The sequence below is a fragment of the Oncorhynchus clarkii genome, unplaced genomic scaffold (assembly GCF_045791955.1).
Source record: "Oncorhynchus clarkii lewisi isolate Uvic-CL-2024 unplaced genomic scaffold, UVic_Ocla_1.0 unplaced_contig_4472_pilon_pilon, whole genome shotgun sequence".
Classification (NCBI taxonomy): domain Eukaryota; kingdom Metazoa; phylum Chordata; class Actinopteri; order Salmoniformes; family Salmonidae; genus Oncorhynchus; species Oncorhynchus clarkii.
Window position 1 is genome coordinate 206,909 of NW_027261108.1, and position 23,956 is coordinate 230,864.

The 23,956-nt window shown below is 47.3% G+C and overlaps 1 protein-coding gene across 1 annotated transcript in view; it reads left to right on the forward strand.

Moving 5' to 3' along the window:
* Positions 1 to 23,956, forward strand: part of LOC139404868 (unconventional myosin-X-like) — a 297,547-nt gene that overhangs the window by 66,128 nt on the left and 207,463 nt on the right. Inside the window, exon 2 of the mRNA XM_071147402.1 lies at positions 83 to 187. Coding sequence (XP_071003503.1) covers positions 83 to 187 — 105 coding nt within the window. The remainder of the gene's footprint in view (positions 1 to 82; positions 188 to 23,956) is intronic.

Sequence of the window (23,956 nt, forward strand, 5' to 3'; positions counted from 1 at the left end):
TCATTTTGGGTTGTTGTTGGGTTGTGTTGCAGACAGTATTTAGCTACAGTCTCATGTTGTCTATCTGTATGTTGTGTTTCAGGGGGCCCTTGTCTGGCTGCGGGACAAAGATCAGCTCCTTCCTGCTACTGTCAGCTCCTGTTACCACGACGACGGATCCCTGGTCCTCACCACCAACTATGAGAAGGTAAGAGGGACAAACGACCTAAACTACCTAATGGGACAAACTAAACTACCTACTGGGACAAACCAAACGACCTAAACTAATTACTGAGACAAACCGAACGAGCTAAACTACCTACTGGGACAAATCAAACGACCTAAACTACCTACTGGGACAAACCAAACGACCTAAACTACCTACTGGGACAAATCAAACGACCTAAACTACCTACTGGGACAAACCAAACAACTTAAACTACCTACTGCGACCATCCCAAACTACCTAAACTACCTACAAGGACAAACCAAACGACATAAACTACCTACTGGGACAAACCAAACTACCTACTGGGACAAACCAAACGACCTAAACTATCTACTGGGACCATCCAAACGACCATAACTACCTACTGGGACCATCCACTGTCTGAGCGAAATTAATGTTTTCTTAGGCAAATTAAATTAGCCTGGAATCGAACCAGGGTCTGTAGTGATGCCTCTAGCAATGAGATGCAGTGCCTTAGACTGCTGAGCCAAACATGCCAAACCCTCTTCCTCTAGGCCAAGTATGTCAAGCTAATTTTACCCTGGGGTCCGCATTCAGCCTTCAACGAGGTCCGGAGAGCCGCACTGAAAACATGTTGCCTCAACTTCAAAATAGGGCTGTAACGGCTGTAACGGTCATGGAATCTTGGTAAATTGGCCAAATTACCGCGGTCACCGTAATAACACCCCTGACTGCATAGAAATAGAATGACTAGATTGGGGTCCCCATTCAACTCATTAATATTTATAACTCTATATAACTGTCTTAATGTTGCTGGATCCACTAATGGGGATCCATAATAAACCCCAGGAAGAGTAGCTGCTGCCTTGGCAGGAACTAATGGGGATCCATAATAAACCCCAGGAAGAGTAGCTGCTGCCTTGGCAGGAACTAATGGGGATCCATAATAAACCCCAGGAAGAGTAGCTGCTGCCTTGGCATGAACTAATGGGGATCCATAATAAACCCCAGGAAGAGTAGCTGCTGCCTTGGCAGGAACTAATGGGAATCCATAATAAACCCCAGGAAGAGTAGCTGCTGCCTTGGCAGGAACTAATGGGGATCCATAATAAACCCCAGGAATAGTAGCTGCTGCCTTGGCAGGAACTAATGGGGATCCATAATAAACCCCAGGAAGAGTAGCTGCTGCCTTGGCAGGAACTAATGGGGATCCATAATAAACCCCAGGAAGAGTAGCTGCTGCCTTGGCAGGAACTAATGGGGATCCATAATAAACCCCAGGAAGAGTAGCTGCTGCCTTGGCAGGAACTAATGGGGATCCATAATAAACCCCAGGAAGAGTAGCTGCTGCCTTGGCAGGAACTAATGGGGATCCATAATAAACCCCAGGAAGAGTAGCTGCTGCCTTGGCAGGAACTAATGGGGATCCATAATAAACCCCAGGAAGAGTAGCTGCTGCCTTGGCAGGAACTGGATCCATAATAAACCCCAGGAAGATTAGCTGCTGCCTTGGCAGGAACTGGATCCATAATAAACCCCAGGAAGAGTAGCTGCTGCCTTGCCAGGAACTAATGGGGATCCATAATAAACCCCATGAAGAGTAGCTGCTGCCTTGGCAGGAACTGAATCCATAATAAACCCCAGGAAGATTAGCTGCTGCCTTGGCAGGAACTGGATCCATAATAAACCCCAGGAAGAGTAGCTGCTGCCTTGGCAGGAACTGGATCCATATTAAACCCCAGGAAGAGTAGCTGCTGCCTTGGCAGGAACTGGATCCATAATAAACCCCAGGAAGAGTAGCTACTTCCTTGGCTGGAACTGGATCCATAATAAACTCCAGGAAGATTAGCTGCTGCCTTGGCAGGAACTGGATCCATAATAAACCCCAGGAAGATTAGCTGGTAGGAACTGGATCCATAATAAACCCCAGGAAGATTAGCTGCTGCCTTGGCAGGAACTGGATCCATAATAAACCCCAGGAAGATTAGCTGCTGCCTTGGCAGGAACTGGATCCATAATAAACCCCAGGAAGAGTAGCTGCTGCCTTGGCAGGAACTGGATCCATAATAAACCCCAGGAAGAGTAGCTGCTGCCTTGGCAGGAACTAGATCCATAATAAACCCCAGGAAGAGTAGCTGTTGCCTTGGCAGGAACTGGATCCATAATAAACCCCAGGAAGAGTAGCTGCTGCCTTGGCAGGAACTAATGGGGATCCATAATAAACCCCAGTAAGAGTAGCTGCTGCCTTGGCAGGAACTAAATGGGGATCCATAATAAACCCCAGTAAGAGTAGCTGCTGCCTTGGCATGAACTAATGGGGATCCATAATAAACCCCAGGAAGAGTAGCTGCTGACTTGCCAGGAACTAATGGGGATACAAATAAAATACACAAGATGGTGTAATGGGTGGACTGGCGACCACAACCTTCTTAACCCACAAAGTCATGAACCAAACCCATTAACAAAACTCTAACTTTATCCCTAACCTTATGCCTAACCTAACCTTAAATTAAGACCCAAAAACTGTGGAATCTGGCTTTGTGGCTGTAGAATCTGACTTTGTGTTTGTAGAATCTGACATTGTGGCTGTTGAATCTGACGTTGTGACTGTGGAATCTGACTTTGTGGCTGTTGAATCTGACTTTGTGTTAGTAGAATCTGACTTTGTGGCTGTAGAATCTGACTGTGGCTGTAGAATCTGACTTTGTGGCTGTGGAATCTGACTTTGTGGCTGTGGAATCTGACTTTGTGGCTGTGGAATCTGACTTTGTGGCTGTGGAATCTGACTTTGTGGCTGTGGAATCTGACTTTGTGGCTGTGGAATCTTACTTTGTGACTGTGGAATCTGACTTTGTGGCTGTAGAATCTGACTTTGTGGCTGTAGATCTACCTCATCCCCACATTGTTTTATTTACTTTGCTGCTCTTTTGCACACTAGTATCTCTACTTGCACATCATCATCTGCTCATTTATCACTCCAGTGTTAATCTGCTAAATTGTAATTTTTCGCTCCTATGGCCTATTTATTGCCTACCTCCTTATGCCTTTTCAACACACTGTATATAGACTTTCTTTTTTCTACTGTGTCATTGACTTGTTTGTTGTGTTATTGGCTTGTTTATTGATTACTCCACGTGTGTTGTTGTCTGTGTCACACTGCTTTGCTTTATCTTGGCCAGGTCGCAGTTGGAAATGAGAAAGTGTTGTGTTATTGGCTTGTTTATTGATTATTCCATGTGTAATCTGTGTTGTCTGTGTCACACTGCTTTGCTTTATCTTGGCCAGGTCACAGTTGGAAATCTGAAAGTGTTGTGTTATTGGCTTGTTTATTGATTATTCCATGTGTAATCTGTGTTGTCTGTTCACACTGCTTTGTTTTATCTTGGCCAGGTCACAGTTGGAAATGAGAAAGTGTTCGCAACTGGCTACCTGGTTAAATAAAGGTGATCTGGCCTACCTGGTTAAATAAAGGTGAAATAACATTTAAAAAAAAAAAAATCTGTTCAGGTCCGGTCTGGTTTGATCTGTTCAGGTCTGGTCTGGATTGATCTGTTCAGGTCTGGTCTGTTTTGATCTGTTCAGGTCTGGTCTGGATTGATCTGTTCAGGTCTGGTCTGGATTGATCTGTTCAGGTCTGGTCTGGATTGATCTGTTCTGGTCTGGTCTGGATTGATCTGTTCAGGTCTGGTCTGGATTGATCTGTTCAGGTCTGGTCTGGTTTGATCTGTTCAGGTCCGGTCTGGTTTGATCTGTTCAGGTCTTGTCTGGATTGATCTGTTCAGGTCCGGTCTGGTTTGATCTGTTCAGGTCTGGTCTGGTTTGGTCCGGTCTGGTTTGATCTGTTCCGGTCTGGTTTGGTTTGGTCTGGTTTGGTCTGGTTTTATCTGTTCAGGTCTGGTCTGGTTTGGTCTGGTCTGGTTTGGACTGGTTTGGTCTTTTCTGGTCTTGTTTGGTCTGGTTTGGTGCCCTGGTTTGGTTTGGTCTGGTTTGGTCTGGTCTGGTCTGGTTTGGTCTGGTCTGGTCAGGTTTGTTCTATTCTGTTCTGGTCTGGTCTTGGACTGATGTTGCATTAGGTGCTGGCTGTCCTGTATGTCGTTCCTTGTTCCTAGACAGTACATTCTAATCCAAAGGCCCTAGGTTACCCCTAGAGCCCAAAAGTACATTACATCTGCCCTGTCCCCATTCATAGGCTCTGTCACCCAGCTGTCCTCCTCACCCGTACCCCAGGCTTCATGCTATTTCTGGAGGCCTCTGCTGTGCTGTTCTGAGGCTGGATCTAAATGTGGACAACATGTGTGTTCTAGTGGCAGCTAGCTCTGTTGAAGTTTCTTCAAAAGGTCACAGCTCAACTCTCAGCATGGCTGGAGTCTATCATCTTTACATTATCTCTCCAACAGGCTGGGAATACACAGCCGTTCTCACTGAAGACATGATAATGATTTTATACAGGGTCAGTGTGCAGTGAGATGTACTGTAAATCTGAGGAGTCCAAGAGAACGCCCTGTGGAGAAACATGTTTTAGTCTCTGCACTGTATACATCTCTCATGACAGAGACCGTTGTTTTCTCATGTCCAGAAAGACTGCTGATTTCTCTGTGTGTATATAGGAGAGTCACCTTCCCAATTTCAATAAGCATTTCTCTACGGCTGGCCATGCTTTCCACTTGGCAACCCCTACCCCGGTCAACTGCCCGGCACCCTCCACAGCAACCCGCCAAAGCCCCTACCATTTCACCTTTACCCAAATCCAGATAGCTGATGTTCTGAAAGAGCTGCAAAATCTGGAACCCTACAAATCAGCCGGGCTAGACAATCTGGACCCTCTCTTTCTAAAATTATCTGCCAAAATTGTTGCAACCCCTATTACTAGCCTGTTCAACCTCTCTTTCTGAGATTCCCAAAGATTGGAAAGCTGCCACGGTCATCCCCCTCTTCAAAGGGGGTGACACTCTAGACCCAAACTGCTACAGACCTATATCTATCCTACCCTGTCTTTCTAAGGTCTTCGAAAGCCAAGTTAACAAACAGATTACTGACCATTTCGATTCCCACCATACCTTCTCCGCTATGCAATCTGGCTTCAGAGCTGGTCATGGGTGCACCTCAGCCACGCTCAAGGTTCTAAACAACATCATAACCGCCATCGATAAGAGACATTACTGTGCAGCCGTATTCATCGACCTGGCCAAGGCTTTCGACTCTGTCAATCACTACATTCTTATTGGCAGACTCGACAGCCTTGGTTTCTCAAATGATTGCCTCGCCTGGTTTACCAACTACTTCTCTGATAGAGTTCAGTGTGTCAAATCGGACGGACTGTTGTCCGGACCTCTGACAGTCTCTATGGGGGTGCCACGGGGTTCAATTCTCGGGCCGACTCTCTTTTCTGCATACATCAATGATGTTGATCTTGCTGCTGGTGATTCTCTGATCCACCTCTACGCAGACGACACCATTCTGTATACATCTGGCCCTTCTTTGGACACTGTGTTAACTAACCTCCAAACGAGCTTCAATGCCATATAACTCTCCTTCCGTGGCCTCCAACTGCTCTTAAACACTAGTAAAACTAAATGCACGCTATTCAACCAATCACTGCCCGCTGCTGCTCGCCCGTCCAGCATCACTACTCTGGACGGCTCTGACTTAGAATACGTGGACAACTACAAATACCTGGGTTTCTGGTTAGACTGTAAACTCTCCTTCCAGACTCATATTAAGCATCTCCAATCCAAAATGAAATCTAGAATCGGCTTCCTATATCGCAACAAAGCATCCTTCACTCATGCTGCCAAACATTCCCTCGTAAAACTGACCATCCTACCGATCCTCGACTTCGGTGATGTCATCTATAAAATAGTCTCCAATACTCAACAAACTCAATGAATACACAGTGCCATCCGTTTTGTCACCAAAGCCCCATACACTACCCACCATTGCGACCTGTACAGTTTACTTGTTCAACGCTCTAACCACCTGATTACATTGCACTCCACGAGGAGACTGCCTGTTACGCGAATGCAGTAAGAGGCCAAGGTAAGTTGCCAGCTAGCATTAAACGTATCTTATAAAAATCAATCAATCATAATCACTAGTTAACTACACATGGTTGATGATATTACTAGTTTATCTAGCGTGTCCTGCGTTGCATATAATCAATGCTGTGCGTATTCGCAAAAAAGGACTGTCTTGCTCCAATGTGTACCTAACCATAAACATCAATGCCTTTCTTAAAATCAATACACAAGTATATATCGGCCGATTAATCGGTATCGGCTTTTTTGGTCCTCCAATAATCGGTATCGGCGTTGAAAAATCATAATAGGTCGACCTCTAAATGTTCGACATACGTACAACTAAGAATATTTCTTCATACATTTGAAACAAGTACTAGTTGTGGCCGCAACCGGACTAGCTTGTGTACAACTTTTGGAGGAATGCATTGCTTGACTGTCGTGAAAGTGAACGCAGCTCACAAACTGCAAACGATTCGTTCTGGAGTTAAGAGTTTGTTGAGCAGAGGCCGTGTATGACTTGGTTCTAGAAAGCTGTGTCCATCATAACATTCAATAATCAATTAGTTTAATTAATTATTGCACCGTGTGATCAATTATCAGCTCTAAACATGGATTTTTCTTCTTTATGCTGCCTGCAGCGCGATCCATTTTCCCTGGTGCACATTCTAGACAGTTGGTGGAGCGGGAGCATGTGGAGTCACTGAGACAGAGGAGCTCGTATTAGTCCTGCTGTAGAATTCATTATAGACAGTTGGTGGAGCAGGAGCATGTGGAGTCACTGAGACAGAGGAGCTCGTATTAGTCCTGCTGTAGAATTCATTATAGACAGTTGGTGGAGCAGGAGCATGTGGAGTCACTGAGACAGAGGAGCTCGTATTAGTCCTGCTGTAGAATTCATTATAGACAGTTGGTGGAGCAGGAGCATGTGGAGTCACTGAGACAGAGGAGCTCGTATTAGTCCTGCTGTAGAATTCATTATAGACAGTTGGTGGAGCGGGAGCATGTGGAGTCACGGAGACAGAGGAGCTCGTATTAGTCCTGCTGTAGAATTCATTATAGACAGTTGGTGGAGCAGGAGCATGTGGAGTCACTGAGACAGAGGAGCTCGTATTAGTCCTGCTGTAGAATTCATTATAGACAGTTGGTGGAGCAGGAGCATGTGGAGTCACTGAGACAGAGGAGCTCGTATTAGTCCTGCTGTAGAATTCATTATAGACAGTTGGTGGAGCGGGAGCATGTGGAGTCACTGAGACAGAGGAGCTCGTATTAGTCCTGCTGTAGAATTCATTATAGACAGTTGGTGGAGCAGGAGCATGTGGAGTCACTGAGACAGAGGAGCTCGTATTAGTCCTGCTGTAGAATTCATTATAGACAGTTGGTGGAGCAGGAGCATGTAGAGTCACTGAGACAGAGGAGCTCGTATTAGTCCTGCTGTAGAATTCATTATAGACAGTTGGTGGAGCAGGAGCATGTGGAGTCACTGAGACAGAGGAGCTCGTATTAGTCCTGCTGTAGAATTCATTATAGACAGTTGGTGGAGCAGGAGCATGTGGAGTCACTGAGACAGAGGAGCTCGTATTAGTCCTGCTGTAGAATTCATTATAGACAGTTGGTGGAGCAGGAGCATGTGGAGTCACGGAGACAGAGGAGCTCGTATTAGTCCTGCTGTAGAATTCATTATAGACAGTTGGTGGAGCAGGAGCATGTGGAGTCACTGAGACAGAGGAGCTCGTATTAGTCCTGCTGTAGAATTCATTATAGACAGTTGGTGGAGCAGGAGCATGTGGAGTCACTGAGACAGAGGAGCTCGTATTAGTCCTGCTGTAGAATTCATTATAGACAGTTGGTGGAGCAGGAGCATGTGGAGTCACTGAGACAGAGGAGCCCGTATTAGTCCTGCTGTAGAATTCATTATAGACAGTTGGTGGAGCGGGAGCATGTGGAGTCACTGAGACAGAGGAGCTCGTATTAGTCCTGCTGTAGAATTCATTATAGACAGTTGGTGGAGCAGGAGCATGTGGAGTCACTGAGACAGAGGAGCTCGTATTAGTCCTGCTGTAGAATTCATTATAGACAGTTGGTGGAGCAGGAGCATGTGGAGTCACTGAGACAGAGGAGCTCGTATTAGTCCTGCTGTAGAATTCATTATAGACAGTTGGTGGAGCAGGAGCATGTGGAGTCACGGAGACAGAGGAGCTCGTATTAGTCCTGCTGTAGAATTCATTATAGACAGTTGGTGGAGCGGGAGCATGTGGAGTCACTGAGACAGAGGAGCTCGTATTAGTCCTGCTGTAGAATTCATTATAGACAGTTGGTGGAGCAGGAGCATGTGGAGTCACTGAGACAGAGGAGCTCGTATTAGTCCTGCTGTAGAATTCATTATAGACAGTTGGTGGAGCGGGAGCATGTGGAGTCACTGAGACAGAGGATCTCGTATTAGTCCTGCTGTAGAATTCATTATAGACAGTTGGTGGAGCGGGAGCATGTGGAGTCACTGAGACAGAGGAGCTCGTATTAGTCCTGCTGTAGAATTCATTATAGACAGTTGGTGGAGCAGGAGCATGTGGAGTCACTGAGACAGAGGAGCTCGTATTAGTCCTGCTGTAGAATTCATTATAGACAGTTGGTGGAGCGGGAGCATGTGGAGTCACTGAGACAGAGGAGCTCGTATTAGTCCTGCTGTAGAATTCATTATAGACAGTTGGTGGAGCAGGAGCATGTGGAGTCACTGAGACAGAGGAGCTCGTATTAGTCCTGCTGTAGAATTCATTATAGACAGTTGGTGGAGCGGGAGCATGTGGAGTCACTGAGACAGAGGAGCTCGTATTAGTCCTGCTGTAGAATTCATTATAGACAGTTGGTGGAGCGGGAGCATGTGGAGTCACTGAGACAGAGGAGCTCGTATTAGTCCTGCTGTAGAATTCATTATAGACAGTTGGTGGAGCGGGAGCATGTGGAGTCACGGAGACAGAGGAGCTCGTATTAGTCCTGCTGTAGAATTCATTATAGACAGTTGGTGGAGCAGGAGCATGTGGAGTCACGGAGACAGAGGAGCTCGTATTAGTCCTGCTGTAGAATTCATTATAGACAGTTGGTGGAGCAGGAGCATGTGGAGTCACGGAGACAGAGGAGCTCGTATTAGTCCTGCTGTAGAATTCATTATAGACAGTTGGTGGAGCGGGAGCATGTGGAGTCACGGAGACAGAGGAGCTCGTATTAGTCCTGCTGTAGAATTCATTATAGACAGTTGGTGGAGCAGGAGCATGTGGAGTCACTGAGACAGAGGAGCTCGTATTAGTCCTGCTGTAGAATTCATTATAGACAGTTGGTGGAGCGGGAGCATGTGGAGTCACTGAGACAGAGGAGCTCGTATTAGTCCTGCTGTAGAATTCATTATAGACAGTTGGTGGAGCGGGAGCATGTGGAGTCACTGAGACAGAGGAGCTCGTATTAGTCCTGCTGTAGAATTCATTATAGACAGTTGGTGGAGCAGGGAGCATGTGGAGTCACGGAGACAGAGGAGCTCGTATTAGTCCTGCTGTAGAATTCATTATAGACAGTTGGTGGAGCGGGAGCATGTGGAGTCACTGAGACAGAGGAGCTCGTATTAGTCCTGCTGTAGAATTCATTATAGACAGTTGGTGGAGCAGGAGCATGTGGAGTCACTGAGACAGAGGAGCTCGTATTAGTCCTGCTGTAGAATTCATTATAGACAGTTGGTGGAGCAGGAGCATGTGGAGTCACTGAGACAGAGGAGCTCGTATTAGTCCTGCTGTAGAATTCATTATAGACAGTTGGTGGAGCGGGAGCATGTGGAGTCACTGAGACAGAGGAGCTCGTATTAGTCCTGCTGTAGAATTCATTATAGACAGTTGGTGGAGCGGGAGCATGTGGAGTCACTGAGACAGAGGAGCTCGTATTAGTCCTGCTGTAGAATTCATTATAGACAGTTGGTGGAGCAGGAGCATGTGGAGTCACTGAGACAGAGGAGCTCGTATTAGTCCTGCTGTAGAATTCATTATAGACAGTTGGTGGAGCAGGAGCATGTGGAGTCACTGAGACAGAGGAGCTCGTATTAGTCCTGCTGTAGAATTCATTATAGACAGTTGGTGGAGCGGGAGCATGTGGAGTCACGGAGACAGAGGAGCTCGTATTAGTCCTGCTGTAGAATTCATTATAGACAGTTTCATTATAGGAGCAGTTGGTGGAGCAGGAGCATGTGGAGTCACTGAGACAGAGGAGCTCGTATTAGTCCTGCTGTAGAATTCATTATAGACAGTTGGTGGAGCAGGAGCATGTGGAGTCACTGAGACAGAGGAGCTCGTATTAGTCCTGCTGTAGAATTCATTATAGACAGTTGGTGGAGCAGGAGCATGTGGAGTCACTGAGACAGAGGAGCTCGTATTAGTCCTGCTGTAGAATTCATTATAGACAGTTGGTGGAGCAGGAGCATGTGGAGTCACTGAGACAGAGGAGCTCGTATTAGTCCTGCTGTAGAATTCATTATAGACAGTTGGTGGAGCAGGAGCATGTGGAGTCACTGAGACAGAGGAGCTCGTATTAGTCCTGCTGTAGAATTCATTATAGACAGTTGGTGGAGCAGGAGCATGTGGAGTCACGGAGACAGAGGAGCTCGTATTAGTCCTGCTGTAGAATTCATTATAGACAGTTGGTGGAGCAGGAGCATGTGGAGTCACTGAGACAGAGGAGCTCGTATTAGTCCTGCTGTAGAATTCATTATAGACAGTTGGTGGAGCAGGAGCATGTGGAGTCACTGAGACAGAGGAGCTCGTATTAGTCCTGCTGTAGAATTCATTATAGACAGTTGGTGGAGCGGGAGCATGTGGAGTCACTGAGACAGAGGAGCTCGTATTAGTCCTGCTGTAGAATTCATTATAGACAGTTGGTGGAGCAGGAGCATGTGGAGTCACTGAGACAGAGGAGCTCGTATTAGTCCTGCTGTAGAATTCATTATAGACAGTTGGTGGAGCAGGAGCATGTGGAGTCACTGAGACAGAGGAGCTCGTATTAGTCCTGCTGTAGAATTCATTATAGACAGTTGGTGGAGCAGGAGCATGTGGAGTCACTGAGACAGAGGAGCTCGTATTAGTCCTGCTGTAGAATTCATTATAGACAGTTGGTGGAGCAGGAGCATGTGGAGTCACTGAGACAGAGGAGCTCGTATTAGTCCTGCTGTAGAATTCATTATAGACAGTTGGTGGAGCAGGAGCATGTGGAGTCACTGAGACAGAGGAGCTCGTATTAGTCCTGCTGTAGAATTCATTATAGACAGTTGGTGGAGCAGGAGCATGTGGAGTCACTGAGACAGAGGAGCTCGTATTAGTCCTGCTGTAGAATTCATTATAGACAGTTGGTGGAGCAGGAGCATGTGGAGTCACTGAGACAGAGGAGCTCGTATTAGTCCTGCTGTAGAATTCATTATAGACAGTTGGTGGAGCAGGAGCATGTGGAGTCACTGGAGACAGAGGAGACAGAGGAGCTCGTATTAGTCCTGCTGTAGAATTCATTATAGACAGTTGGTGGAGCGGGAGCATGTGGAGTCACTGAGACAGAGGAGCTCGTATTAGTCCTGCTGTAGAATTCATTATAGACAGTTGGTGGAGCAGGAGCATGTGGAGTCACTGAGACAGAGGAGCTCGTATTAGTCCTGCTGTAGAATTCATTATAGACAGTTGGTGGAGCAGGAGCATGTGGAGTCACTGAGACAGAGGAGCTCGTATTAGTCCTGCTGTAGAATTCATTATAGACAGTTGGTGGAGCAGGAGCATGTGGAGTCACTGAGACAGAGGAGCTCGTATTAGTCCTGCTGTAGAATTCATTATAGACAGTTGGTGGAGCAGGAGCATGTGGAGTCACTGAGACAGAGGAGCTCGTATTAGTCCTGCTGTAGAATTCATTATAGACAGTTGGTGGAGCAGGAGCATGTGGAGTCACTGAGACAGAGGAGCTCGTATTAGTCCTGCTGTAGAATTCATTATAGACAGTTGGTGGAGCGGGAGCATGTGGAGTCACTGAGACAGAGGAGCTCGTATTAGTCCTGCTGTAGAATTCATTATAGACAGTTGGTGGAGCGGGAGCATGTGGAGTCACTGAGACAGAGGAGCTCGTATTAGTCCTGCTGTAGAATTCATTATAGACAGTTGGTGGAGCAGGAGCATGTGGAGTCACATGTGGAGTGAGACAGAGGAGCTCGTATTAGTCCTGCTGTAGAATTCATTATAGACAGTTGGTGGAGCGGGAGCATGTGGAGTCACTGAGACAGAGGAGCTCGTATTAGTCCTGCTGTAGAATTCATTATAGACAGTTGGTGGAGCAGGAGCATGTGGAGTCACTGAGACAGAGGAGCTCGTATTAGTCCTGCTGTAGAATTCATTATAGACAGTTGGTGGAGCGGGAGCATGTGGAGTCACTGAGACAGAGGAGCTCGTATTAGTCCTGCTGTAGAATTCATTATAGACAGTTGGTGGAGCGGGAGCATGTGGAGTCACTGAGACAGAGGAGCTCGTATTAGTCCTGCTGTAGAATTCATTATAGACAGTTGGTGGAGCAGGAGCATGTGGAGTCACGGAGACAGAGGAGCTCGTATTAGTCCTGCTGTAGAATTCATTATAGACAGTTGGTGGAGCAGGAGCATGTGGAGTCACGGAGACAGAGGAGCTCGTATTAGTCCTGCTGTAGAATTCATTATAGACAGTTGGTGGAGCAGGAGCATGTGGAGTCACTGAGACAGAGGAGCTCGTATTAGTCCTGCTGTAGAATTCATTATAGACAGTTGGTGGAGCGGGAGCATGTGGAGTCACTGAGACAGAGGAGCTCGTATTAGTCCTGCTGTAGAATTCATTATAGACAGTTGGTGGAGCAGGAGCATGTGGAGTCACTGAGACAGAGGAGCTCGTATTAGTCCTGCTGTAGAATTCATTATAGACAGTTGGTGGAGCAGGAGCATGTGGAGTCACTGAGACAGAGGAGCTCGTATTAGTCCTGCTGTAGAATTCATTATAGACAGTTGGTGGAGCGGGAGCATGTGGAGTCACTGAGACAGAGGAGCTCGTATTAGTCCTGCTGTAGAATTCATTATAGACAGTTGGTGGAGCAGGAGCATGTGGAGTCACGGAGACAGAGGAGCTCGTATTAGTCCTGCTGTAGAATTCATTATAGACAGTTGGTGGAGCGGGAGCATGTGGAGTCACTGAGACAGAGGAGCTCGTATTAGTCCTGCTGTAGAATTCATTATAGACAGTTGGTGGAGCAGGAGCATGTGGAGTCACTGAGACAGAGGAGCTCGTATTAGTCCTGCTGTAGAATTCATTATAGACAGTTGGTGGAGCAGGGAGCATGTGGAGTCACTGAGACAGAGGAGCTCGTATTAGTCCTGCTGTAGAATTCATTATAGACAGTTGGTGGAGCAGGAGCATGTGGAGTCACTGAGACAGAGGAGCTCGTATTAGTCCTGCTGTAGAATTCATTATAGACAGTTGGTGGAGCAGGAGCATGTGGAGTCACTGAGACAGAGGAGCTCGTATTAGTCCTGCTGTAGAATTCATTATAGACAGTTGGTGGAGCGGGAGCATGTGGAGTCACTGAGACAGAGGAGCTCGTATTAGTCCTGCTGTAGAATTCATTATAGACAGTTGGTGGAGCAGGAGCATGTGGAGTCACTGAGACAGAGGAGCTCGTATTAGTCCTGCTGTAGAATTCATTATAGACAGTTGGTGGAGCAGGAGCATGTGGAGTCACTGAGACAGAGGAGCTCGTATTAGTCCTGCTGTAGAATTCATTATAGACAGTTGGTGGAGCGGGAGCATGTGGAGTCACTGAGACAGAGGAGCTCGTATTAGTCCTGCTGTAGAATTCATTATAGACAGTTGGTGGAGCAGGAGCATGTGGAGTCACTGAGACAGAGGAGCTCGTATTAGTCCTGCTGTAGAATTCATTATAGACAGTTGGTGGAGCAGGAGCATGTGGAGTCACTGAGACAGAGGAGCTCGTATTAGTCCTGCTGTAGAATTCATTATAGACAGTTGGTGGAGCAGGAGCATGTGGAGTCACTGAGACAGAGGAGCTCGTATTAGTCCTGCTGTAGAATTCATTATAGACAGTTGGTGGAGCAGGAGCATGTGGAGTCACTGAGACAGAGGAGCTCGTATTAGTCCTGCTGTAGAATTCATTATAGACAGTTGGTGGAGCAGGAGCATGTGGAGTCACTGAGACAGAGGAGCTCGTATTAGTCCTGCTGTAGAATTCATTATAGACAGTTGGTGGAGCAGGAGCATGTGGAGTCACTGAGACAGAGGAGCTCGTATTAGTCCTGCTGTAGAATTCATTATAGACAGTTGGTGGAGCAGGAGCATGTGGAGTCACTGAGACAGAGGAGCTCGTATTAGTCCTGCTGTAGAATTCATTATAGACAGTTGGTGGAGCAGGAGCATGTGGAGTCACTGAGACAGAGGAGCTCGTATTAGTCCTGCTGTAGAATTCATTATAGACAGTTGGTGGAGCAGGAGCATGTGGAGTCACTGAGACAGAGGAGCTCGTATTAGTCCTGCTGTAGAATTCATTATAGACAGTTGGTGGAGCAGGAGCATGTGGAGTCACTGAGACAGAGGAGCTCGTATTAGTCCTGCTGTAGAATTCATTATAGACAGTTGGTGGAGCAGGAGCATGTGGAGTCACTGAGACAGAGGAGCTCGTATTAGTCCTGCTGTAGAATTCATTATAGACAGTTGGTGGAGCAGGAGCATGTGGAGTCACTGAGACAGAGGAGCTCGTATTAGTCCTGCTGTAGAATTCATTATAGACAGTTGGTGGAGCAGGAGCATGTGGAGTCACTGAGACAGAGGAGCTCGTATTAGTCCTGCTGTAGAATTCATTATAGACAGTTGGTGGAGCAGGAGCATGTGGAGTCACTGAGACAGAGGAGCTCGTATTAGTCCTGCTGTAGAATTCATTATAGACAGTTGGTGGAGCAGGAGCATGTGGAGTCACTGAGACAGAGGAGCTCGTATTAGTCCTGCTGTAGAATTCATTATAGACAGTTGGTGGAGCAGGAGCATGTGGAGTCACTGAGACAGAGGAGCTCGTATTAGTCCTGCTGTAGAATTCATTATAGACAGTTGGTGGAGCAGGAGCATGTGGAGTCACTGAGACAGAGGAGCTCGTATTAGTCCTGCTGTAGAATTCATTATAGACAGTTGGTGGAGCAGGAGCATGTGGAGTCACTGAGACAGAGGAGCTCGTATTAGTCCTGCTGTAGAATTCATTATAGACAGTTGGTGGAGCAGGAGCATGTGGAGTCACTGAGACAGAGGAGCTCGTATTAGTCCTGCTGTAGAATTCATTATAGACAGTTGGTGGAGCAGGAGCATGTGGAGTCACTGAGACAGAGGAGCTCGTATTAGTCCTGCTGTAGAATTCATTATAGACAGTTGGTGGAGCAGGAGCATGTGGAGTCACTGAGACAGAGGAGACAGAGGAGCTCGTATTAGTCCTGCTGTAGAATTCATTATAGACAGTTGGTGGAGCGGGAGCATGTGGAGTCACTGAGACAGAGGAGCTCGTATTAGTCCTGCTGTAGAATTCATTATAGACAGTTGGTGGAGCAGGAGCATGTGGAGTCACTGAGACAGAGGAGCTCGTATTAGTCCTGCTGTAGAATTCATTATAGACAGTTGGTGGAGCAGGAGCATGTGGAGTCACTGAGACAGAGGAGCTCGTATTAGTCCTGCTGTAGAATTCATTATAGACAGTTGGTGGAGCAGGAGCATGTGGAGTCACTGAGACAGAGGAGCTCGTATTAGTCCTGCTGTAGAATTCATTATAGACAGTTGGTGGAGCGGGAGCATGTGGAGTCACTGAGACAGAGGAGCTCGTATTAGTCCTGCTGTAGAATTCATTATAGACAGTTGGTGGAGCAGGAGCATGTGGAGTCACTGAGACAGAGGAGCTCGTATTAGTCCTGCTGTAGAATTCATTATAGACAGTTGGTGGAGCGGGAGCATGTGGAGTCACTGAGACAGAGGAGCTCGTATTAGTCCTGCTGTAGAATTCATTATAGACAGTTGGTGGAGCGGGAGCATGTGGAGTCACTGAGACAGAGGAGCTCGTATTAGTCCTGCTGTAGAATTCATTATAGACAGTTGGTGGAGCAGGAGCATGTGGAGTCACTGAGACAGAGGAGCTCGTATTAGTCCTGCTGTAGAATTCATTATAGACAGTTGGTGGAGCGGGAGCATGTGGAGTCACTGAGACAGAGGAGCTCGTATTAGTCCTGCTGTAGAATTCATTATAGACAGTTGGTGGAGCAGGAGCATGTGGAGTCACTGAGACAGAGGAGCTCGTATTAGTCCTGCTGTAGAATTCATTATAGACAGTTGGTGGAGCAGGGAGCATGTGGAGTCACTGAGACAGAGGAGCTCGTATTAGTCCTGCTGTAGAATTCATTATAGACAGTTGGTGGAGCGGGAGCATGTGGAGTCACTGAGACAGAGGAGCTCGTATTAGTCCTGCTGTAGAATTCATTATAGACAGTTGGTGGAGCGGGAGCATGTGGAGTCACGGAGACAGAGGAGCTCGTATTAGTCCTGCTGTAGAATTCATTATAGACAGTTGGTGGAGCAGGAGCATGTGGAGTCACTGAGACAGAGGAGCTCGTATTAGTCCTGCTGTAGAATTCATTATAGACAGTTGGTGGAGCAGGAGCATGTGGAGTCACTGAGACAGAGGAGCTCGTATTAGTCCTGCTGTAGAATTCATTATAGACAGTTGGTGGAGCGGGAGCATGTGGAGTCACAGGAGCATGTGGAGTCACTGAGACAGAGGAGCTCGTATTAGTCCTGCTGTAGAATTCATTATAGACAGTTGGTGGAGCAGGAGCATGTGGAGTCACTGAGACAGAGGAGCTCGTATTAGTCCTGCTGTAGAATTCATTATAGACAGTTGGTGGAGCAGGAGCATGTGGAGTCACTGAGACAGAGGAGCTCGTATTAGTCCTGCTGTAGAATTCATTATAGACAGTTGGTGGAGCAGGAGCATGTGGAGTCACTGAGACAGAGGAGCTCGTATTAGTCCTGCTGTAGAATTCATTATAGACAGTTGGTGGAGCAGGAGCATGTGGAGTCACTGAGACAGAGGAGCTCGTATTAGTCCTGCTGTAGAATTCATTATAGACAGTTGGTGGAGCGGGAGCATGTGGAGTCACTGAGACAGAGGAGCTCGTATTAGTCCTGCTGTAGAATTCATTATAGACAGTTGGTGGAGCAGGAGCATGTGGAGTCACTGAGACAGAGGAGCTCGTATTAGTCCTGCTGTAGAATTCATTATAGACAGTTGGTGGAGCAGGAGCATGTGGAGTCACTGAGACAGAGGAGCTCGTATTAGTCCTGCTGTAGAATTCATTATAGACAGTTGGTGGAGCAGGAGCATGTGGAGTCACTGAGACAGAGGAGCTCGTATTAGTCCTGCTGTAGAATTCATTATAGACAGTTGGTGGAGCGGGAGCATGTGGAGTCACTGAGACAGAGGAGCTCGTATTAGTCCTGCTGTAGAATTCATTATAGACAGTTGGTGGAGCGGGAGCATGTGGAGTCACTGAGACAGAGGAGCTCGTATTAGTCCTGCTGTAGAATTCATTATAGACAGTTGGTGGAGCAGGAGCATGTGGAGTCACTGAGACAGAGGAGCTCGTATTAGTCCTGCTGTAGAATTCATTATAGACAGTTGGTGGAGCAGGAGCATGTGGAGTCACTGAGACAGAGGAGCTCGTATTAGTCCTGCTGTAGAATTCATTATAGACAGTTGGTGGAGCGGGAGCATGTGGAGTCACTGAGACAGAGGAGCTCGTATTAGTCCTGCTGTAGAATTCATTATAGACAGTTGGTGGAGCAGGAGCATGTGGAGTCACTGAGACAGAGGAGCTCGTATTAGTCCTGCTGTAGAATTCATTATAGACAGTTGGTGGAGCAGGAGCATGTGGAGTCACTGAGACAGAGGAGCTCGTATTAGTCCTGCTGTAGAATTCATTATAGACAGTTGGTGGAGCAGGAGCATGTGGAGTCACTGAGACAGAGGAGCTCGTATTAGTCCTGCTGTAGAATTCATTATAGACAGTTGGTGGAGCAGGAGCATGTGGAGTCACTGAGACAGAGGAGCTCGTATTAGTCCTGCTGTAGAATTCATTATAGACAGTTGGTGGAGCGGGAGCATGTGGAGTCACTGAGACAGAGGAGCTCGTATTAGTCCTGCTGTAGAATTCATTATAGACAGTTGGTGGAGCAGGAGCATGTGGAGTCACGGAGACAGAGGAGCTCGTATTAGTCCTGCTGTAGAATTCATTATAGACAGTTGGTGGAGCGGGAGCATGTGGAGTCACTGAGACAGAGGAGCTCGTATTAGTCCTGCTGTAGAATTCATTATAGACAGTTGGTGGAGCAGGAGCATGTGGAGTCACTGAGACAGAGGAGCTCGTATTAGTCCTGCTGTAGAATTCATTATAGACAGTTGGTGGAGCGGGAGCATGTGGAGTCACTGAGACAGAGGAGCTCGTATTAGTCCTGCTGTAGAATTCATTATAGACAGTTGGTGGAGCAGGAGCATGTGGAGTCACTGAGACAGAGGAGCTCGTATTAGTCCTGCTGTAGAATTCATTATAGACAGTTGGTGGAGCGGGAGCATGTGGAGTCACTGAGACAGAGGAGCTCGTATTAGTCCTGCTGTAGAATTCATTATAGACAGTTGGTGGAGCGGGAGCATGTGGAGTCACTGAGACAGAGGAGCTCGTATTAGTCCTGCTGTAGAATTCATTATAGACAGTTGGTGGAGCAGGAGCATGTGGAGTCACTGAGACAGAGGAGCTCGTATTAGTCCTGCTGTAGAATTCATTATAGACAGTTGGTGGAGCAGGAGCATGTGGAGTCACTGAGACAGAGGAGCTCGTATTAGTCCTGCTGTAGAATTCATTATAGACAGTTGGTGGAGCAGGAGCATGTGGAGTCACTGAGACAGAGGAGCTCGTATTAGTCCTGCTGTAGAATTCATTATAGACAGTTGGTGGAGCAGGAGCATGTGGAGTCACTGAGACAGAGGAGCTCGTATTAGTCCTGCTGTAGAATTCATTATAGACAGTTGGTGGAGCAGGAGCATGTGGAGTCACTGAGACAGAGGAGCTCGTATTAGTCCTGCTGTAGAATTCATTATAGACAGTTGGTGGAGCGGGAGCATGTGGAGTCACTGAGACAGAGGAGCTCGTATTAGTCCTGCTGTAGAATTCATTATAGACAGTTGGTGGAGCAGTTGGTGGAGCGGGAGCATGTGGAGTCACTGAGACAGAGGAGCTCGTATTAGTCCTGCTGTAGAATTCATTATAGACAGTTGGTGGAGCAGGAGCATGTGGAGTCACTGAGACAGAGGAGCTCGTATTAGTCCTGCTGTAGAATTCATTATAGACAGTTGGTGGAGCAGGAGCATGTGGAGTCACTGAGACAGAGGAGCTCGTATTAGTCCTGCTGTAGAATTCATTATAGACAGTTGGTGGAGCAGGAGCATGTGGAGTCACTGAGACAGAGGAGCTCGTATTAGTCCTGCTGTAGAATTCATTATAGACAGTTGGTGGAGACAGTTGGTGGAGCATGTGGAGTCACTGAGACAGAGGAGCTCGTATTAGTCCTGCTGTAGAATTCATTATAGACAGTTGGTGGAGCAGGAGCATGTGGAGTCACTGAGACAGAGGAGCTCGTATTAGTCCTGCTGTAGAATTCATTATAGACAGTTGGTGGAGCGGGAGCATGTGGAGTCACTGAGACAGAGGAGCTCGTATTAGTCCTGCTGTAGACATTGGAGCGGGAGCATGTGGAGTCACTGAGACAGTATTGTCCTGTCATTATAGAGACGGGAGCATGTGGAGTCACTGAGACAGAGGAGCTCGTATTAGTCCTGCTGTAGAATTCATTATAGACAGTTGGTGGAGCGGGAGCATGTGGAGTCACTGAGACAGAGGAGCTCGTATTAGTCCTGCTGTAGAATTCATTATAGACAGTTGGTGGAGCAGGAGCATGTGGAGTCACTGAGACAGAGGAGCTCGTATTAGTCCTGCTGTAGAATTCATTATAGACAGTTGGTGGAGCGGGAGCATGTGGAGTCACTGAGACAGAGGAGCTCGTATTAGTCCTGCTGTAGAATTCATTATAGACAGTTGGTGGAGCGGGAGCATGTGGAGTCACTGAGACAGAGGAGCTCGTATTAGTCCTGCTGTAGAATTCATTATAGACAGTTGGTGGAGCAGGAGCATGTGGAGTCACTGAGACAGAGGAGCTCGTATTAGTCCTGCTGTAGAATTCATTATAGACAGTTGGTGGAGCAGAGGAGCTCGTATTAGTCCTGCTGTAGAATTCATTATAGACAGTTGGTGGAGCAGGAGCATGTGGAGTCACTGAGACAGAGGAGCTCGTATTAGTCCTGCTGTAGAATTCATTATAGACAGTTGGTGGAGCAGGAGCATGTGGAGTCACTGAGACAGAGGAGCTCGTATTAGTCCTGCTGTAGAATTCATTATAGACAGTTGGTGGAGCGGGAGCATGTGGAGTCACTGAGACAGAGGAGCTCGTATTAGTCCTGCTGTAGAATTCATTATAGACAGTTGGTGGAGCAGGAGCATGTGGAGTCACTGAGACAGAGGAGCTCGTATTAGTCCTGCTGTAGAATTCATTATAGACAGTTGGTGGAGCAGGAGCATGTGGAGTCACTGAGACAGAGGAGCTCGTATTAGTCCTGCTGTAGAATTCATTATAGACAGTTGGTGGAGCGGGAGCATGTGGAGTCACTGAGACAGAGGAGCTCGTATTAGTCCTGCTGTAGAATTCATTATAGACAGTTGGTGGAGCGGGAGCATGTGGAGTCACTGAGACAGAGGAGCTCGTATTAGTCCTGCTGTAGAATTCATTATAGACAGTTGGTGGAGCGGGAGCATGTGGAGTCACTGAGACAGAGGAGCTCGTATTAGTCCTGCTGTAGAATTCATTATAGACAGTTGGTGGAGCAGGAGCATGTGGAGTCACTGAGACAGAGGAGCTCGTATTAGTCCTGCTGTAGAATTCATTATAGACAGTTGGTGGAGCGGGAGCATGTGGAGTCACTGAGACAGAGGAGCTCGTATTAGTCCTGCTGTAGAATTCATTATAGACAGTTGGTGGAGCGGGAGCATGTGGAGTCACTGAGACAGAGGAGCTCGTATTAGTCCTGCTGTAGAATTCATTATAGACAGTTGGTGGAGCAGGAGCATGTGGAGTCACTGAGACAGAGGAGCTCGTATTAGTCCTGCTGTAGAATTCATTATAGACAGTTGGTGGAGCGGGAGCATGTGGAGTCACTGAGACAGAGGAGCTCGTATTAGTCCTGCTGTAGAATTCATTATAGACAGTTGGTGGAGCGGGAGCATGTGGAGTCACTGAGACAGAGGAGCTCGTATTAGTCCTGCTGTAGAATTCATTATAGACAGTTGGTGGAGCGGGAGCATGTGGAGTCACTGAGACAGAGGAGCTCGTATTAGTCCTGCTGTAGAATTCATTATAGACAGTTGGTGGAGCAGGAGCATGTGGAGTCACTGAGACAGAGGAGCTCGTATTAGTCCTGCTGTAGAATTCATTATAGACAGTTGGTGGAGCGGGAGCATGTGGAGTCACTGAGACAGAGGAGCTCGTATTAGTCCTGCTGTAGAATTCATTATAGACAGTTGGTGGAGCGGGAGCATGTGGAGTCACTGAGACAGAGGAGCTCGTATTAGTCCTGCTGTAGAATTCATTATAGACAGTTGGTGGAGCGGGAGCATGTGGAGTCACTGAGACAGAGGAGCTCGTATTAGTCCTGCTGTAGAATTCATTATAGACAGTTGGTGGAGCGGGAGCATGTGGAGTCACTGAGACAGAGGAGCTCGTATTAGTCCTGCTGTAGAATTCATTATAGACAGTTGGTGGAGCGGGAGCATGTGGAGTCACTGAGACAGAGGAGCTCGTATTAGTCCTGCTGTAGAATTCATTATAGACAGTTGGTGGAGCGGGAGCATGTGGAGTCACTGAGACAGAGGAGCTCGTATTAGTCCTGCTGTAGAATTCATTATAGACAGTTGGTGGAGCGGGAGCATGTGGAGTCACTGAGACAGAGGAGCTCGTATTAGTCCTGCTGTAGAATTCCTAGACAGTTGTAGAATTCATTATAGACAGTTGGTGGAGCGGGAGCATGTGGAGTCACTGAGACAGAGGAGCTCGTATTAGTCCTGCTGTAGAATTCATTATAGACAGTTGGTGGAGCGGGAGCATGTGGAGTCACTGAGACAGAGGAGCTCGTATTAGTCCTGCTGTAGAAGTTTCATTATAGACAGTTGGTGGAGACAGTTGGTGGAGGAGCATGTGGAGTCACGGAGACAGAGGAGCTCGTATTAGTCCTGCTGTAGAATTCATTATAGACAGTTGGTGGAGCGGGAGCATGTGGAGTCACTGAGACAGAGGAGCTCGTATTAGTCCTGCTGTAGAATTCATTATAGACAGTTGGTGGAGCGGGAGCATGTGGAGTCACTGAGACAGAGGAGCTCGTATTAGTCCTGCTGTAGAATTCATTATAGACAGTTGGTGGAGCGGGAGCATGTGGAGTCACTGAGACAGAGGAGCTCGTATTAGTCCTGCTGTAGAATTCATTATAGACAGTTGGTGGAGCGGGAGCATGTGGAGTCACTGAGACAGAGGAGCTCGTATTAGTCCTGCTGTAGAATTCATTATAGACAGTTGGTGGAGCGGGAGCATGTGGAGTCACTGAGACAGAGGAGCTCGTATTAGTCCTGCTGTAGAATTCATTATAGACAGTTGGTGGAGCGGGAGCATGTGGAGTCACTGAGACAGAGGAGCTCGTATTAGTCCTGCTGTAGAATTCATTATAGACAGTTGGTGGAGCGGGAGCATGTGGAGTCACTGAGACAGAGGAGCTCGTATTAGTCCTGCTGTAGAATTCATTATAGACAGTTGGTGGAGCGGGAGCATGTGGAGTCACTGAGACAGAGGAGCTCGTATTAGTCCTGCTGTAGAATTCATTATAGACAGTTGGTGGAGCGGGAGCATGTGGAGTCACTGAGACAGAGGAGCTCGTATTAGTCCTGCTGTAGAATTCATTATAGACAGTTGGTGGAGCAGGAGCATGTGGAGTCACGGAGACAGAGGAGCTCGTATTAGTCCTGCTGTAGAATTCATTATAGACAGTTGGTGGAGCGGGAGCATGTGGAGTCACTGAGACAGAGGAGCTCGTATTAGTCCTGCTGTAGAATTCATTATAGACAGTTGGTGGAGCAGGAGCATGTGGAGTCACTGAGACAGAGGAGCTCGTATTAGTCCTGCTGTAGAATTCATTATAGACAGTTGGTGGAGCGGGAGCATGTGGAGTCACTGAGACAGAGGAGCTCGTATTAGTCCTGCTGTAGAATTCATTATAGACAGTTGGTGGAGCAGGAGCATGTGGAGTCACTGAGACAGAGGAGCTCGTATTAGTCCTGCTGTAGAATTCATTATAGACAGTTGGTGGAGCGGGAGCATGTGGAGTCACTGAGACAGAGGAGCTCGTATTAGTCCTGCTGTAGAATTCATTATAGACAGTTGGTGGAGCAGGAGCATGTGGAGTCACTGAGACAGAGGAGCTCGTATTAGTCCTGCTGTAGAATTCATTATAGACAGTTGGTGGAGCGGGAGCATGTGGAGTCACTGAGACAGAGGAGCTCGTA